General features: G+C 38.8%; 3 protein-coding genes across 4 annotated transcripts; 1 reads left to right on the plus strand and 2 right to left on the minus strand.

Annotated features, from left to right (window-relative positions):
- Positions 1–611: 611 nt before the first annotated feature.
- Positions 612–6,699, plus strand: LOC113767859. The gene is made up of 11 exons (XM_027312062.1): positions 612–900; positions 1,294–1,424; positions 1,594–1,827; positions 1,951–2,206; positions 2,557–2,748; positions 2,924–3,012; positions 4,869–5,136; positions 5,357–5,487; positions 5,621–5,854; positions 5,946–6,204; positions 6,291–6,699. The coding sequence occupies exons 1-11, from the start codon at positions 648–650 to the stop codon at positions 6,485–6,487; spliced, it is 2,244 nt and encodes a 747-aa protein (XP_027167863.1). The 5' UTR covers positions 612–647; the 3' UTR covers positions 6,488–6,699.
- A 456-nt stretch (positions 6,700–7,155) lies between these two features.
- LOC113768859 (polyadenylate-binding protein 6-like) lies at positions 7,156–12,046 on the minus strand. The gene is made up of 8 exons (XM_027313366.1): positions 11,801–12,046; positions 10,377–10,686; positions 9,251–9,507; positions 8,858–9,154; positions 8,504–8,781; positions 8,316–8,378; positions 7,675–8,037; positions 7,156–7,405 (listed from the first exon to the last, which is right to left on the minus strand). The coding sequence occupies exons 1-8, from the start codon at positions 12,030–12,032 to the stop codon at positions 7,295–7,297; spliced, it is 1,911 nt and encodes a 636-aa protein (XP_027169167.1). The 5' UTR covers positions 12,033–12,046; the 3' UTR covers positions 7,156–7,294.
- A 2,039-nt stretch (positions 12,047–14,085) lies between these two features.
- LOC113768142 (protein CHUP1, chloroplastic) lies at positions 14,086–17,620 on the minus strand. Of its 2 annotated transcripts, none has more exons than XM_027312390.1 (5): positions 17,360–17,620; positions 16,996–17,219; positions 16,778–16,899; positions 15,447–16,202; positions 14,086–15,359 (listed from the first exon to the last, which is right to left on the minus strand). In XM_027312390.1, the coding sequence occupies exons 2-5, from the start codon at positions 17,144–17,146 to the stop codon at positions 14,433–14,435; spliced, it is 1,956 nt and encodes a 651-aa protein (XP_027168191.1). In that variant the 5' UTR covers positions 17,147–17,219; positions 17,360–17,620; the 3' UTR covers positions 14,086–14,432. The 2 variants fall into 2 exon arrangements, with proteins under 2 accessions (XP_027168191.1, XP_027168190.1); XM_027312389.1 differs by having other exon boundaries at positions 16,996–17,259.
- Between the last annotated feature and the right edge of the window lie 618 nt (positions 17,621–18,238).

Consider the following 18,238-nt stretch of genomic DNA (forward strand, 5'->3'; position numbering starts at 1 on the left):
CCGATCAAGGAAAATATCATAATTGCTGCTGCTCTCAAATCAACAGAAACAATTTATGGGACGTTCAATTTTGGGTCAGGTTCTGATTCACCTTACTAGATGTGTAAACGAAAGTACTGGCCTTCTATTCTGTGCCTTGAATTATGTTTGTGTTGTTGGTGTGTTGGGGGGGAGGGGGAAGGAGGGGAAGAGGTGGTAGGAAGAAGGAGGAGGAGGAGGAGGAGGCAACCTAGTTTTAATGCCAAGTCTTTATTCTAGCACCAGATTGGTAACATGGGAGAGTTATGGTGATGACAAGTCAACGTCCTTCTTTTTTCTTTTTGCCATTCAAAGGAACTGCATCACCAGTAAATTATAGAAAACGAGAGGCACAAGGGGAAATATCTATGCAGATATGATATGAGCTGAAATGAAAGTTCGTTAGGGGACACCGGTATCATGCATGCCATGAATGCGCTAAATAATGCCGCAACCACTTCGCAGGCACCATTAAAACCCACTCAACTTTCATCTTCCCTTCTTCAATGCAACATTTAATTTGAATTGGCCATCCTTTTCCTCTTCACCTTAAATACTTCTAGCTTTTATTGTTCACCTCCAAAATTAGCTGAAATCTTGGAGTTTAAAGCTGATAGCTTCTCAAGAAAATGGACATCAAGAAGAAAGAAGCCATGGCTTTTCTTTTTGCATCTTTGGCAATATTGGCCTTTGCCATCAGCGCAAATGCCCAACCCCTTGTTCCGGCTTTGATCACATTTGGAGATTCGGCTGTGGATGTCGGAAATAACAACTACCTTCTCACCCTTTTCAAAGCTAATTATCCACCTTATGGAAGGGATTTTATTAACCACCAACCCACCGGAAGGTTCTGCAATGGAAAGCTTGCTACTGATATTACAGGCAAGTATAGTTCAAGAATCCAATTCCAACGTTAATTTGGAAAGTTTTTTATGTATCGAATCAAGAGCTTGTTTGAGTTTGGTTCGACAACTGGTCAAGTCAAACTTAAACAATATTTTATGTTGGACAATATTCATAAGCTCGTTCGAGTTGCTCGTTAAAATAATTAAACAAGTTTGAATACTGAAATGTTCAGTTTAATTAGATTCGTTTGTACCCTTAGTGCTGGTCTATAAGTAAATATGATTACCAAGTGCTTAGGCTGTAGAAACTTTGATGCACGTGTGGTATAAGTATCATTTTTAAGGTCTCCTGCAATATAATTTTCTGTAACAGTACTAGAATTAATATGGTATTCGTACTGATTATTCTCCATCCTGTTTCTCTTGGCAGCCGATACTTTGGGGTTTACAACTTATCCGCCAGCATATCTTAGCCCTCAGGCATCGGGGAAGAACCTTCTCATTGGAGCCAACTTTGCTTCTGCTGCATCTGGATATGATGACAAAACAGCCTACTTAAACGTACGAGCTATCTAATGCACCACCCAGTCATTACTGCATCTGGGTCCAACAACCTGCATAACATGCAGGAAAATTAAATAATTTTAATGATGCATGGCAAAGCCAAGTGGTATGTTTCCAGTCATTTGACACTAAAATTTTTTCTCCATACCTGTATGTTTTGGTACAGCATGCTATACCACTGTCCCAGCAATTGCAGTATTTCAAAGAGTATAGAAGCAAGCTAGAACAAGTAGCAGGCACCAGTCAAGCAGCATCCATCACCGGGGGTGCACTATATATTTTGGGTGCTGGTAGCAGTGACTTCTTACAAAATTATTACTTCAATCCCTTGCTGAACAAAGTCTACACCCCCGATCAGTATTCTTCCTACCTTGTTGGCATATTCTCAAACTTCGTGAAGGTACATACTTGATATTCTTGTTTTCAACATTATTCTGTAAAAAAAAAAAAAAAGCTTTGGTCTTGTCATTCAACTTCTGGTTTCAGTCTTAATTAACTCTTCAAAAAAAAAAAAAAAAAAAAGAATTTGTATGGGTTAGGAGCCAGGAGAATTGGAGTGACTTCATTGCCGCCACTGGGGTGTCTTCCAGCAGCCAGAACTTTATTTGGATTTCACCAGCCTGGGTGCGTTGCTAATCTCAACACCGATGCCCAACAATTCAATAAGAAGATCAACTCCGCCGCAGCCCAGCTCCAGAAACAGTTTCCAGACCTCAAGCTAGCCGTCTTCGACATTTTCAATCCCCTGTACGACGTGGTCAAATCCCCTTCCAATTATGGTATGTGAACCCATAAAACAACTTTCGGATCCGAGGCCTCTCCGGTTGAATTTCTGTCCAGTTATGCCTGGTTCTGCAATTCTTCCAATAGTCGGTGTAAAAGGGGTACAATTTTGGAGTAAACAAAAATTTCGTGCACTCGTACAACTAATTCATGATTACACCAAAATTGTCCCAATTTATATCACCAAAATTGTCCGAGTTTATGCCAAAAGATATAAGAATCAATCACAATAACTTCACTGGACAGAGTCAACTAGAGATGGTCCATCAACTTTCTTCACTGCAGGGGAAAAAAGAAAAGAATTCCTCAATTAATAAGTTTTGTACTTTTGATTGTTCTTTCGTAGGTTTCAAAGAAGCAACCAGAGGTTGCTGCGGAACAGGGACAGTTGAGACAACGATATTCTTGTGCAATCCGAAGTCACCAGGAACCTGTAGCAACGCAACCCAATATGTGTTTTGGGACAGCGTACATCCATCTCAGGCTGCGAATCAGATTCTTGCCGATGGGTTGATCGCTCAAGGCATCAGCCTCATAGGCTGATGAAATCCAAGTTTTCCACCTACGTTGAATATATATATACATATATATATATATATTTGCATTTCAAAAAGGTAACAAGCTTGTAACAGTTTTTTTTTTCCCTCCATTTATCTGTGTGTACAACAAAGGATTCTGCTATATTTCAAGTGTATGCATGTTGTTTTGTGCAGCTATAAAAACAGTAGTCATGGCAAAAACTTACAAAGATAAAGAAATTTTCATCATAAGCGGCATGCCATGTCCTCGATTAACTCCTTCTGTGACTGTTTAAGTGGAAGTACGTGAAAGGGGAGGGATGAATTGGATGGTAAGAGGGGAGAAAGTGTAAGTAAGAAGTCCAAGTTCGAAACCTCACACTTACAAAAAAAAAAAAAAAAAAAAGTGGAAGTCCGTGCAGCAGCTTTTCAAGAAATTGAAAAATGGGGAACAACCGTGGAAAGATTTGTAGCAAAGACAAGGTAATGACAAACTAACAAGAGTAGATTGGTTAACAGTATAATTGATTCTCTTACACCGGCGGATGAAGCTTTGATAAATGATGCGAAAGAAATGAAGTTGCAAAAACCAAATACTTTGCTAACAAGTACATCTTCGTTATTCATCACAGGGCTGACATAACTTCTCCATAAGAGTGAAAAAGTTCCTTCGATTCCCTGTTAACAAATGAAACATTAAAGATAAGTTTGAAGTCTTGGGTGCTGAAACACCTTTTCATGCAATTCTCTGATCACCACTACTCCACTAGAGTTTGACAAACATGCATAACCCAAACGAATTCGATCATACCAACTTTACCAAGGCCATGGTCCAAATGACCTCCATCGATAGTGCCTTCTGTATTATTGCAAGGGTGCAATTTCACACCACCAAAATGATCTTGGCTGCATTTGATTAGAGCAGTTGGGTGGTAATGTTTATTGTCCAGTACTGTTACATTTTGACTCTGTCTGATACTCTTTCTTGGCCGCAGCAGTCCAAGGAAAGAAACCTGCAATGTTGGAGAATTTTCAAAAGACTAAATTACCTTTTACCCTCCTCATTTGGTATTTTATTATATAACTCCCCTATAATTTAAAAACCTATATATAAATCCCTCATGACAAACTAAAAAATTGACAAATTCACCCTTCACTACTTTTTTCCAAATGCAAAAAAGAATAAAGAGAATTAAAAATAGATAAATAAGAAAATCTCTAATGACTGCAAATATCATTGGAGGTTTTAAACCAAATCCGTAATGGTTGCAAATATAATTATACATTTTTAAACCAAAATTTTACGCCTTGTTTGGATTGCTGGTTTCCGTCGAAAAATTACGTCGCTTTCCGTGATCACATTTCCCTATTACCTTTTTCCCTCACATACATCAAATCGCTACAGTAATTTTTCCATGAAAAATCACGAAAAATACAATCCAAACACAACCTTAGTGACTCCAAATGTCTAGTGGTATTTTCTATTTCTTTTTTATTTTTTTATTTTTCTTTCTTCCTTTTTGTATTTGCAGATTTAGCAGGCCTAAATATATTTTGTAAAATCATCCCTGTTCTTCCCAAAAGAAAAAAAAAAGAAAGAAAAATAGAGAAAGAGCAAGTTTATCAATTTAATTTTGACTTTTTAATTTTGCCAATTAATTGTAATGAAAAAATTAATGGTGACACTTTAACCCAAATCATGAAAAATTATGTATAGATTTTTAAATTATAAGAGGATCATGTGATAAAACGTCAAACCACGATAAGAAGAGGTAAAAGTACCTTTTCAAAATTAAAGAAGGATTGCAACTTCAAAAATGGTAGGTACTGTTGCACTTATGTCCATTCAAGTCAGTGGGTGTGTTTGGATGTCAAGAATTTCAAAAAAAAATTTCAAATTTTATTTTTCTTACATCATACACACAATTTTCATTCATTAGCGAAGACATTAAATCCATATGTAGATATCTCTCTCTCTCTATATATGTATATATGTCAATTCTTAGGCACCATTCAGTGCTGCCCAACCTCTCATCTTCCCTCCTCAATGCAGCAGCATTAAGTGAACTGGGGCACCCTCTCTTTTCTCCTCTTATTTGGTCTCAATTGTCGACCTGCACAATTAGATGAAGCCTTCTAGTTCAAGACAAACCTTTTCAAGAAAATGGGCGTCAAAACAAAAGAAGCATTAGCTTTCATATTTGCATCATTGGCCTCCGCCATGATTGTAGTTGCCCAACCCCTTGTTCCCGCACTGATAATTTTTGGCGACTCGGACGTGGATGTCGGGAATAACAACCACCTATCAACCTTTTTCAAAGCCAATTTTGCACCTTATGGGAGGGATTTTGCTAGTCATCAAGCCACTGGAAGGTTCTGCAACGGAAAGCTAGTTACTGATTTTACAGGCAAGTTACAGTTCAAGAATCCAACTCGTACATCAGGTCCTTGTGTTGAATGGCCTATAAATAGATTACAGCTTTAAATGTTTGTATTTCTAACACGACAGGGTTTATTTTTCAAGGACTTTCGGATTTATTCAGGCATAACATTAGTCAGCAACATTTTTGAACTCAATTTGCGACCTGTAAATAGTGATTATTCTCAATTCTTTAATTTTTTTTCCAGCTGATACTCTGGGCTTTACTCTCTATCCGCCAGCATATCTTAGCCCCCATGCATCAGGGAAGAGCCTTCTCATTGGAGCCAACTTTGGTTCTGCTGGATCTGGCTACGATGAAAAAACTGCCTCCATAAATGTAAGATTTAACCCGTTTAATACGCAGGCTATGCAGCAGAGAAACATCTTTTGGACCAATAAAGGGCAAAGCCAATCTTGTTTCAGTCAATTTACATTTTTTTTTTCCTTTTTCCATCTGTATTTTGGTCCAGCAAGCTATATCATTGCGGCGGCAATTCCAATATTTCAAGGAGTATAAAAGCAAGCTAGAAAAATCAGCAGGCACCAAAAAAGCAGCATCGATCATCGGGGATGCTCTGTATATTTTGGGCACTGGTAGCGGTGACTTTTTACAAAATTATTACTTCCATCCTGCACTTAACAAAGTCTACACCCCTGCTCAGTACTCTTCCTACCTGGTCGGCATACTCTCCAACTTCGTCAAGGTAATTGCTCTACTTGCAATTTTTACTTTTTGCCCAAAGAAAATAAAATAATGGGATGTTAAATCCAAAGTTGTTCTGGTTGAAAAAACAGGAATTGTATGGGTTAGGAGCCAGGAGAATTGGAGTGACTTCACTACCGCCACTGGGTTGCCTCCCAGCAGCCAGAACTTTATTTGGGTCCACCCGCCAGAGTGGATGCGTTGCTCATCTCAACACTGATGCCCAAGGATTCAATCAAAAGCTCAACTCCACCGCAATCCAGCTTCAGAAGCGGCTTCCGGACCTCAAATTAGCTGTCTTCGACATTTTCAAGCCCCTCTACGACGCTGTCAAATCTCCTTCAGATTATGGTATTCAACCTTCAAAGTTTCTGCAGAGAAGACCTGAATTAGGCGCCATTTTCATGATTCAATTTTCACATTATTCCTTTTTACAGGTTTTAAAGAAGCAACCAGAAGTTGTTGCAGAACAGGGACAGTTGGGAAAACTGTATTCTTGTGCCGTTCAAGATCATCACGAAGCTGTAGCAACGCAACCCAATATGTATTTTGGGATGGGGTACATCCTTCTGAGGCAGCTAATCAGCTTCTTGCCGATTCAGTACTCTTACAAGGCATCAGCCTGATAGGATGAGTTCCAACTTTTCTTTCACTAGGTGCATTTGCGAACTCTACCAAAGAAAAAGGACGGGGAAAAAAAACAGAAAGAAAAAAGGGTGCATCTGTAAGAGCTAGGCCTATCATAAAATTTTTTTTCCCACTTTTTCTGTATTCCGATTGCCAATGGATTCTGCTGTACTTCAATAACGTCTCTATATTCCAAGTACGTGCCTTAATTTTGATAAAGCCTTCCTGATATGGTTGTTATCCGGAGATACAAGACACTTGTACCGGAACATTTTGCTTTCCTGGATCGGTGGTTCAGTTCTTTCTGGATTTCTCTTGACCTTTTTAGGTCCCCCTTCCCCTTAGTATAAAGTAGTGGGTGTAGAATAGAATCTATCGTGTTCGGCAAAAAAAATAAAAGACATATTTGGTTGGTCCTTGGTTTGTGAAAAACGAAATCAAGGCACACTGGTCAAGAATTATTGGTCTCAACATCTCAAGACCTTAGTAAAATATAGAAATGTGCATTAGAATTTACAAAATAAGAACGGCCACTGAAAGTCAAAAATCAGAAGATCAGCTCCAAAATTATCCGTCAATGAGTTGGTTGTAGTAAGGGAAAGTTTATGTAAAGCAAAACAAGAATCATTTTGAGAGTATGATAATACGTAACAATGAGTTTCAATGAAGACTCCAAGCTCGCACAACCAGTGCTGCAGTCCTTAGGATATACACAATTCTTCACTAGAAAGAGTAGAGTTATCTGATGCTAGAAATGTTTTAACACCAACATCGGTCAGTTTAGCTCTGAGCAGCTGGCAGAATACTGGTGTTGCTATGTGAGACGCTCCCAGAATTTGCCTTCATCATTTGGATTTTGGGACTCTGGTAGCTCCTGCACATTCGTATTCACAAATACTTCGGGTTTCTCAGCAGTATGTCCAGGCTGATGAGAAAAAGAAGAAGCATCACTGAAATAGCAACTACCAAATAGCAAAATGATACATCCTCATTCTGAAACTTACATTGCCAATCATTTACGCAAGTTTTTCAGTGGGGATAGCAAAAGAATAGATAAGCAGAAAGGGGAAGAAAGCTGGCTTTCGAGTTGCATATTTGCCAAGACAACCTAAGCGATTTATCCAAATTGTCGTGGATAGAAGATCTGCATTAAATGAATTTCTGAGGGAAATTTTCTTTTTCAAATCCAGATACCTGACTATTCTTGTCCAAAGGTTGTAGCATTGTCCTACAGTTTTTCTTGTATACCCATTGTGATGATGTTCTAGCAGCAGAACTTACAGATCCAGATCCAAATCCTCTGGCAGAAGTTCCATTGTCAGCACAGGTACTCTTCTTTCCCAGTTTACATGAGGGTTTCTTCTGCTTCAAAGCACCAAATTCTGGGTCATGTTTAGAATCAATAATAGGAGAATTTACAGATCCTGGCCCTGTCGTAGAAGTCTCAAGAGGACCATAGACAGTTTTATTTCCCAGTTTACTTGATGGTTTTTGCTGCTTCACAGAACCAATATTCAGGGGTTGCGTTGAACCATAAGCAGTACTAAACTTTTTAGGCTGCAAAGCAAATACAAGGTGAACTGAGTATAAAGGCCATTCTGAAATCTTTAAATAACCAAGAAAATTTTTGCACTACTGAAGGAACCAAAAAAGTTGTTCTGATGTATGAGAAAATAAAAGTTTGCAAAACAAGAAAAACCTAAGTCAAATTACCGGATTTACTTTATTTAGTTAAGCAATAGTGCACTGACTGTATCCATCAACGTCCTTTGAGTCAGAGTAAAATCGTTCTTTTGTACAAGCAAAGAAGATAAAGCTAAGGATAAGAAACTTACATGATACTGGTGAGCCATGCCTTTGATGGGCTCCTGCTGCGACTGTTGAAGTGGAACCTGCAACTGCTTTTCAAGAATTAGAAATGGGGAGCAAATTTGGAAAGGTAGCAAAGAGAGGCTAACAACAATGCAGAAAATTAACAGTGGAATTTTCTTAAGGAGAGAACTAAACGGTCAAATTTACTTACATGGGTACAGAACTTTCCCTGAAGTCTTTGGTCGTCAAAGGGGAAAAATCCGCTGAGAGATCTGCAGAAGGCTTGGTACAGCCTTGGCTGGAAAGGGCGGAAGTGTGGGATGGGAACTGGAGGGACATTGTAATATAAAGGATAATATTGAGGGACATGGATGTTCCAGTGAGGAGTTTGGAATGACTGTTTAGTGTCGATGCTCTGCAACTGCGTAGGATGTTCTTTTCTACGGTGAGCCAAGGCCACATACAGAACCATACCTCGGACAGTAGTTCCTATCAAAAGCCAAAGCAGACATCAGAAATCTTAGCTATACATGGAGAAAGGCAATAGAAACGGGAGAATCTTTACCATTTAGTGATTCCAAAGCCCTCTTTGCTTCTTCTGGACAAGAAAAACATACAAAACCAAATCCTCTGCTGGCACCATCTTCATTATACATCACCTTGGCTGAAGTAACTTTGCCATAATCACTGAAAAGTTCTTCCAGTTCCAGGTCATCAAATGATAAACTGAGATTCTTCACAAAGAGGTTTGAAGCCTTGGACTTTGCATAATTATTGTCGAGCATAAACTCATGTGCTTGCTTCAAGATCTGTTCCCTCTCTGCTTTCTTTTGAGCCCTTCCCACGTACAGATTCTTGGAACCTGAGCATTATAAGCATTTCACAGTCAAAAAATCTCTCAACTTTGCAACAGTAAGAACAACAACTAAGGCACTAGGAGAAGATGTTGGAAATTTACCAAGAAGAGCACCATTGAGGCATTCGACTGCCTTCTTAGCCTCTTCATGCAAACTGAATTTCACAAATCCAAAACCTCTTGACTTCCCCTCATCATCCTTCATAATCACAATGTTGCAGACTGTCCCATGTTCTGAAAACTTTTCTTTGAGGAAATCCACGGTAACATTCTCATCAAGATTTTTGAAATATAAATTTGCGAATGTTTTCTCAGAAGCATCATTTCTCTCACTCTTCCTAATAAATTTGCATACACATCTGAAGCAAGAACAAAGAATTAAATCCTTAATGTGATAATGATAATTCCAATGCAATCATAAGCTGAAAGAATGTATCTGCGGGGGAGCTTTTGTGAAAGCCATTCAAGTACTGAATGATGTAGAGACAAACTTTGAAGAGAACATATATCTAGAAAAACAAAACTGGGGCTAAAAGAAACTCTATGGATCTAATTCTACTGAATTAAGTAATTATTAGGTATAACATGTGTAGCATTTGCTCAAATTCTAGTTTTAATTAAGGAATGTGTTGATGGCAGGATCTAAAATTCTCCTTGATTTGTTGAAGAGCATATGTCAAGCAGATAAAGGACAAAGCAGCAGAGGACATGTCTTCATATCATAAAGTATTTATTCATCGGTTCATTTGAAACTCTCCCAAACATTTCATGCATCTACATAAACACCATGGCTGTGTTTATTAATTCTCAGTCACTGCAGCATTCCATTAGGTTCGAAGTCAAAATTAGTTGACATTAGAAGTTAATAACCACAGCAGAATCATATCTAATTTGTCAAATATCCGAGGTAATACAGAGTTATAAAACTAAGATATTCATGACAAAGATATCCTCTGGTCATAGTATCCGCTTCATATGCAACATGCTCTGTGCATTTGCATCTAGTCAGACACACACCTGACAGTTGAGTGAACCATAGTTCTCCCTCAAGCTGAGCCCACCACAGAGAAAGAGAGAAGGGGGGTGGGGAACAAGGGGGAAAGGGGAAAAATAGTGATTCAGCAGCTTGAAGGAAAACATTCAATAAAGGGGAAAAGGGTGCCACATGGTAAAATGAGTAGCTGCAGTGAAATGAACAAGAGTGAAGCAAAACAAAAAAACCACTTACAATTTCTTCCCTTCAAACATGGTGTCATTGAGAGCATTAAGAGCAGTTGTGGCTGCATCCTCAGAGTCAAACTGAACAAACCCAAAGCCTTTACTCTTCCCATTTTCCTCGGCAACTTTGCAAGAAAGTATTGTCCCATATTTGCCAAACAACCCTTCCAAGTGAGCATTGTTAACTGAAGGATCAAGATTCTTCACATACAGATTAGCTACCCCATTCTTTCTTGCAAGAGGATCCCTCTGACACCACATGATCCTCATACTTTTTCCCCTCAATTTTCTATGGTTAAGGCTGGCCAGAGCTCTAGATGCTGATTAAACAGAAAATGAGCTGTCATAATAGGCAATGCTCTGAAAATGATCAAGTAAAGAGCTACAGATGACACAAATTAAATGGAACTCAAGAAACCACATGTACTCTGTCCCTCAGCAAACATACAGAGAAACCTCAAAGATACAAAATCCCCAAAGTAGGGACTAGGGAGGAATTGCCATGCTAAGAAACTGAAAAGGCTTGAAGATTAACAGATGCTCAGTCATCAAGAAATCAAATCACGGAAGAACATCGAAGTTATAATCTCCCAGTTGCAATATTCCCATAAGTCTCTTTTCTTTTCCACAGTACAAGTGGAAAGCAATAAATATGTGTTTCAAGGAAGCAGAACAAAGTCACAAAAACCACCCTACAAGCTATATACGAAAAATAAGAACAGCATCACAACATAAAGTACTGGAAATTGAAGCCAACAGAATCACGTCCATAACCATTTAGGAAACCAGTTCAAAACTGTTCCCCATCCACAAATAGTAGTATCCCATAAATAATCCTCGAAAGCCACTGTGAAGTAACCAGAATAAACCTAAATGCATATTACAAATCCCAACCCACCTCCCCCACCCAAAAAAATATAATAATAAGAATAATGACGTCATTAATAAAGAAGACAATTGCAGGGGAAAACATCATTACTAAATAAAACTCCAAGTTCTTCAAGAAATCATCCCCCAAATTTTTTTTAAAAAAAAAAACTAGACAGAGCGAATAAATGAGTTACTCAAAGCCCTGCACGACTAAAAAAATTAGGGACATTCACAATTCTTCCCCCATATTTACAAGAATCAAACCGGGAAACCCATTTTCCGACACCAAAGGGGGAGGGGGAAAAATGGAGAAACGGAGATATAGCAGAGCAAACATCATACAACTTTATCGGAACTCAAATTCATCCATTAAGTTTCCATTTGATTACCTTAAAAGAAAAAAGAAAAAACAATAATAGTTTCCATTTGATCAAGAAATTGGTCAGCATGAAGACGTAACAAATAAGAAACGAAAAAAAAAATACTGAACCAAGAGAAGCAAAGCAAAGAAAAAAGGAATGAAAAAATGATGGAAAGTTTATCAAGCTGAAATGAGGAAATTACCATCCGAAGTGTTGAGGAAATTGACGTAGGCGTAGCAAAGAGACTTGCGAGACACTCTGTCTCTGCAAACTCGAACTGAGTCCAATGCGCCCATCGTCCGAAAAACTTGTATCAAATCCGCCTCGATCACGTCCGGATGGAGATCTCCGACGTAGAGAGATGCTCTTTGCAGCGTAGTAGACGGCCCTGGTGGTGGTGCATGGTCCATGGACACGGCTGCTGCTGTCGCCATTGTTGTTGTTGATTGTGAAGAAAAAGCCCTCCCTCCCAGATTGTTCAGAGAGAGAAAGAAGCATTTACTACCGCTTGTAGTACTTAAAACGGAAGTTGAGATTTAAAGAGAGAGAATCCAATGCTGAAAATGTTTGAACTGAGAGAACAAGAGGACAGAGAGAGTCGAGGCACAGGTTCTGGGACTGGGTTAAGGCGGTGACTAGAGCCGGGTGGAAACCAATCTGGCTTTTAAGTTCCGTTAATTAATTTCTTGTAACCCGTTCGAAAATATACCGGTTCGGTTTGATTCTCCCGGGGACCATGCAATTCCATTCCACTTTTATTATCATTTCCCTTTGGGATCAAATGTTCATTTTGCAATTATCTTGTTTAATTTTTTTATAATAAAAATAAAAAATTTAGATGAATTCGACTTTGATCGCCACTATAAATCAGAGAATGCTTTTGAAATCATAGATCGTTTTACTAAGATTCTTACAAATTGTTCATAAAACACAGCTCTTATGTCCACAACGAAATATAATTTTTTTTTGAAAAAGTAATCTGTTCTTACTAGTTGAATCAATTAAATAAGTTTTAACAATGGACGCGTTATGACAGTTTCAATTTTAATAATACGAGCTAGCTAATAATGCATGAAAAGTACAAATTTAAAATTGAAAAGGGTATGATTTTGATCAATCTCCATTTTTATCAAGTCAAGTTGGATGTAGAAGCAAATTTTTTTGTACGTAACGGACTGTGTGGAGTGGAGACTGGAGAGAGAAAAAAGCGAGGGAGAGGGAGAGAAAGTCAGTTGTAACTGTCAAGATTCTGGTCCGTACGGGCATTTTTGTGTACGGAAGATACGCGGGTGATGTGTACTCAACTGGCCTACTCGCCCACGCAGATTTACACCTGGAAGGTCGTTCCGCGTCAAAACAGATCTAAACGGCGGCGTCTTGCCCTGGTCGTTCGGCCGAATGCAGCAGTCTCTCCAGTTGTTGAGCAGGTCTGACTGATCACGTGACCCATGAGCAAGACGGATGCAGAGATCCCGCTTTCGACATTACACTTAATATTTTTTTTTCAAAAAAATTTTACACCGAATGACATGCTACAATTTATACGGCAAACAAAAGCTAAAAAGATGATCATATCGTATTTTTTAGTCCTTTTTTTGTTTTTATACTATCACTGATCCTGCATAAATGCTTTTATACCAACAAGAACTTGTGCCTCTAGTTTGAATTAACTTTCTTTGTAATATGTATTTATATTTGATTTTCATGTGCTCCCTTAGTATAGCACTCATGAAAGTAATTTGGAGTTGCTACTATTCGTGTTCGGCTAACCTTACTGTTGTTACTTCTGTTCGAGTCGAGTCCAATGCAGGCAATACCATGCCCAAGGTCAAGAACCTTTGCGAGTCATGTCGAGATCGAGCTCAATTTTTCAATGATAATTTTTGCAACTTTCATATTTATTAGTGTAATTTCACACATATTATTTTTAATTAAAAAACTTAATTACACGAATAAATTTGTTGAGCACTCGAGCATCTTTCTCTAAGACTCGTACTCAACTCAAATTCACAAACGAACTGCTCGAGCTCGACTCGAGTTCAATTTCGATCCATTGACTGAGTTGCTAGTGAGCAATTTGAATTTCTAGTAGCCCTACTATGAGGTATATGTAAGATGATAGCAGTAGTTTTTACTAATGGTTCAAAAGAATAAAAAGGACAGTGTATGAATGTTTTGACGAATTTCTGAGGGATTAATAATGCCACACTTCAATTCTGGATAAAAAACGAAATATGTAATTAGGATCCTCAGAAGAGTCGTACGTGAAATGCAAGTTTCTTCTAGTTTGGCCTAATTCACAACCACACTTTCATGTCCTAGTTCCTGCGTCCGTGGAAAGAGGCACAAGTTGCTAGTATTATTTTGCATCGCCTCCAAACTTCAATCAGGATGAGACTAACCAGATAGCAACCATCTAACTCCAGAATGCTTGCATTTCTCCCTAACAAATACCGGAAATAACATAGATAGATCCATGGAACGATTAAAAAAAAAAATACTAGGAAAGGCAAATTCTTGACTATATTTCTTTAGCTGCACAAAAGTTTTCATTCTAGTTCCATATGTACACAGGGAACTTGTTACAGTGACTAGAAATCCTACATCAAATATACAGGGCTGCGGCAACTCATGGACCATATTGGATAGCCCACTTCATTACCCATGTAATACAAGGCCGAAGGCAAGAAAAGTAGGAGAATTAAGGTGGCAAAATGGGATGCAGAACAAGGCTATGCTCCAAAAATTACTTTCATCTACAAGCTTCTGTTTACATTTCAATAGAGACTAAATCATGCTGGCCTCCTCCAAAACCTGTTTCGGTTGAGAGCCTTTCAAAGCGTACATGATACCGATCTCTTCCTGACGGTTGGTTTCCGCCTGGAGCCCTTCAAAGCGTCAGCATATTTTAACAATTCAGATTTCTTAGCATCTGTAGAACTTTGTTGATGTTGATATTGATTTTCTTTGCTTAAATTAGTAACGTCTTCTGAAATAGGATTCATCACTCTATAAACACAGGATGATCCATCACTGCTATTTCTCTGGATACATTCTAAGTTGCTGCTTTCTTCTCCTTTACCACTCTTTGATCCTTGAAGATACGGAAATCTTTGGAGATCCAGAGAAAGTCTAGATGAGCTCTGCGATGAAGTTCTTGATCTGGCATTGAGGCCATCATCACCAGAAGCTGTCCCTGGTGAAACCCCAGCATTGCACACTGGAGAAATACTAGAACTCTTACCCGCCATATACTCCATGGATGGAGCTGACTCTAGTGATGAACTCCGTCTAAGATGGCTACTCCCCTTTCCCCTTAGCAGTTGCATAAGCTTACCAAATATTTTTGTTTTGCTTGAAGTGTTTGTCTTGTTGGTTGATGAACATTCAACAGAAAGATCATCATTTTCACCAGATTCTGTAAGATAGGAAGCTTGGGAGGATGACCACCGGTCAGAATCAAAATCTGCTATACTTATCCCTTTCTCACCCGTGCCTTCTTTCCTTGCATATTCAAGTATTAGCTGCTTGGCTTTCTCCTCGGACTTGGGACTTAAGGATTTGCTTAGATCCCTAGCAACAGTTTTATCAGGGTCAGGCTGGTAGTTTCTCAGCTCATAGCGTAAGCAAGCATTTATCCATCTGAGATAGACTAGTTCTTCAATATCAGAGCAACGAGCTGCTTGGAGTTGCTCAATTTCCCTAGCCTTATCTTCATTTTCTTGTCTTAAGCGGTTACTTTCACTCTTCAATGCTTCCACCTGTTGCATGAGAAAGTAGATACACATAAATGAAAATGCACTAAGAAGTAACAGGGAAGGTAGAAGAGCTGGAAGAAGACAAATAACCTTTTCGCCATCCAAAACAGAAACAGCGAGGGTCTGCACATATTCCAACTTTTGAGCTAACGCAGAATTTTCTTGCCGCAGAATGTGATTAGACTTCCTTAGTTCCTCTGCCTCCTCCTCGTAATCCTTCAGTTGTTGAAGTTTCAACTGGAGGTCTGGGTCCGTACAAAGAGCCTTCTTTTCCTGGTCCTGTAGCTTTACAACTCTTTCTTGCAACGCTAGGATGTGTTCTCTGTTGTGCTGAGCTTCAGATCTTAGTTTCTTCTTGAGTAGCTTTATCTTTGTTTTTGCAGCTTCGAGTTCCGACACAACTCTTGCATAATCAGCCACTTGTTCCTCAAGCCTCCTCTTATCTGCCTGCAAGGACTCGATTTTAAGATTGAAAAGCTTGGCCTCCATATTGTTTATCTTGAGTCGGTTATGGAGCTCCATGACAGCAGTCTCTTGCTCCTTAAGGCCGTAATACTCCAGCAGTTGAATCTCAAGTGATCTCTCCCTCTCTTTGAGAGTTTTAACCATGTTCCTCAGGCTGTTAAGTTCTTGCTCATGGTCCAGCTTTTGAACACAACTATTTGTTAGCATTTCTACATCCTTGTGGGGAGAAAAGGTAGCCTTCATGGCAGCCAAATCAAATTCCATGACGAGATCATTGAATTCTGGCAAGAGGTACACGTCTTTATCCCCATTAGATCTCTTGCAAGGAGAACAGTTACTGGATAAATTACCACTAGAGGTTTTTGACAACAACGATGGCTCCTGCAGCATAAAGTGCAAACAAAAGTTACCACTAACTGCTTTTAATAGTTAAAGCCTAAATACACTCTTCTAAATCACCAGCTCCATAACACTGAAGGAAATGCTGTCTCTCCCGGACATAAAACCACAAAGGGAAAGATTGAGGACTTGTATCTCTATCTGGCAATCATATGACATAAACTTATGCGTACTTAAAATCACACATTCTGTTTGTAATAAACTGACAATCAAAATTACCCTATCAAGATCATATCTCTCAAATCCTTGACTTAGAGATACACTGGTTATCAAATATAGCAGAATCTTAAATATAACATTTACAGAGGATAATATCACAGCTTCCGTGATAAAACACATTAAATTCCATCTCATGCCACAACTCTTAATCACAACAATCTATTCAACCTCATTCAAATCGTTATTGGGGCAAAAAACAAAAAGCAGACCACAACTATAGTACTATCTTCATGAGGTTGACAAATAACTGTTTCTAAATCCAGTCAATTACCATAAAGGAGAATTAGGAACAAAGAAAAAGGACCCAGAAATTTAAAACAAAAGTCCAGTCATCTTACATCTCTCTCAGAAGAAGCTAAGGCAAAATTACAAGAACTGGTTGCTCTAAGCAAGACATGATCATCCTCGTCATTCTTCAGCTCAATCCTTTCCTCAACAGAGTCAACCTGATTCGGATGTTCTGGATTCAACCACACATCCATCATATTGATTCAAGAACACAAAGCAAGAGAGAAATTAACAAAACAGAAGTGCAACAAGGAAAAGAGGGCTAAACCTGGATGAGAAGGCTGTGAAGGTGGGGATCCAGAGGGCTTAACCGTTTTGGTTCTCAAAATAGAAAAGAGAATGCTGCCAACAGAGAAAGCCAGAGCCACCCCAAGTTTGAAGAGTACAGGCCTTATATCCCTCTTCTCCCTCGTCATCATATATAACACAAAAACCAGCTTTGATCCTCAGTAATTTACCGGTTCATGCGTCCCCTTCTTCTTCATCATCCATCTAAACCACCCAAACAAATTGAAGACGATTTCACACGACCCTTTTCATAAAACATATCATCAATACGGAAACATACAATCAGAAACTAATGAATAAACGCTTCCAGGAAAGAGACAGGGAAGATGGTCAGGGGGACTTACTGATGAAGAAGAAGGAAAGAACTCTTGATTGATGAAGTCTTGGGAGGCCACCATCCAAAAAGGAATCAAAGCAACAGGGGAAAAAAAGAGAGAATCAACTTAGAAAATTGGACTTGCAGAGTAGTAATTCTAAGTTTATTTTTGATGGGGATTGTCGAGTTGGCCTGTTGGGTGGAGTTTCCTACACTTTCCTATGTTGGAGGGTTCCTCGTTGAACTATGTGGCTTTGATTTTTGTCTCTTCTCTTCCATATGTGACCTGTTTCTGGCTCGGCGTGGCGTGTAACATGCAGCCTACTTTTTTTTGTAATTGGATATTGGATATTGATTTTGACCCATTGACTAAGAAACCGGCCACGCCTGGAGTGGAGTTTTTGTCTTACGTCGAATTCAGTACTATTTCCCTTTGCAAAAAAGTTAGTACTAAATTATTATTGTTATAACTAACTACAGTATTATATTGAATGCAGGAGTAAGATTGAAAAAGCTTGGGCGGGTTTAATTATTTTATGTATATTTACCTTGCATGTAAATATGGAGGGAGAGAGGGTATCAACTATCAAGAGGAGAAGGGGGTACATGATGATATTGGATTTTTTATTCCAAAATATTTTGCTTTTAGTCTATCATAAACGCAGAAGAAATATAATGCTTCCTTTCTTCATTTTTTGAGAAATAAAAAAAGAAAAGTAGATGTAAATGTGGTTAAGGGGAGCAATAATGATTACCGTTGGTATTGGATTAGCTTTGTCAAGTCCTAAAGACTGACTGACTAGTGGCTGGCTATTAGCCTCTCTCTCCTTGAACGCTCCCGAGGTCTGGTCCCTTTCTTCTCCAATCTTCCAGGAAGCTCCGCTCCGGATCGAATTATTCCATGTTA

This window comes from Coffea eugenioides, chromosome 4 (genome assembly GCF_003713205.1).
Source record: "Coffea eugenioides isolate CCC68of chromosome 4, Ceug_1.0, whole genome shotgun sequence".
In the NCBI taxonomy this organism is placed as follows: Eukaryota; Viridiplantae; Streptophyta; class Magnoliopsida; order Gentianales; family Rubiaceae; genus Coffea; species Coffea eugenioides.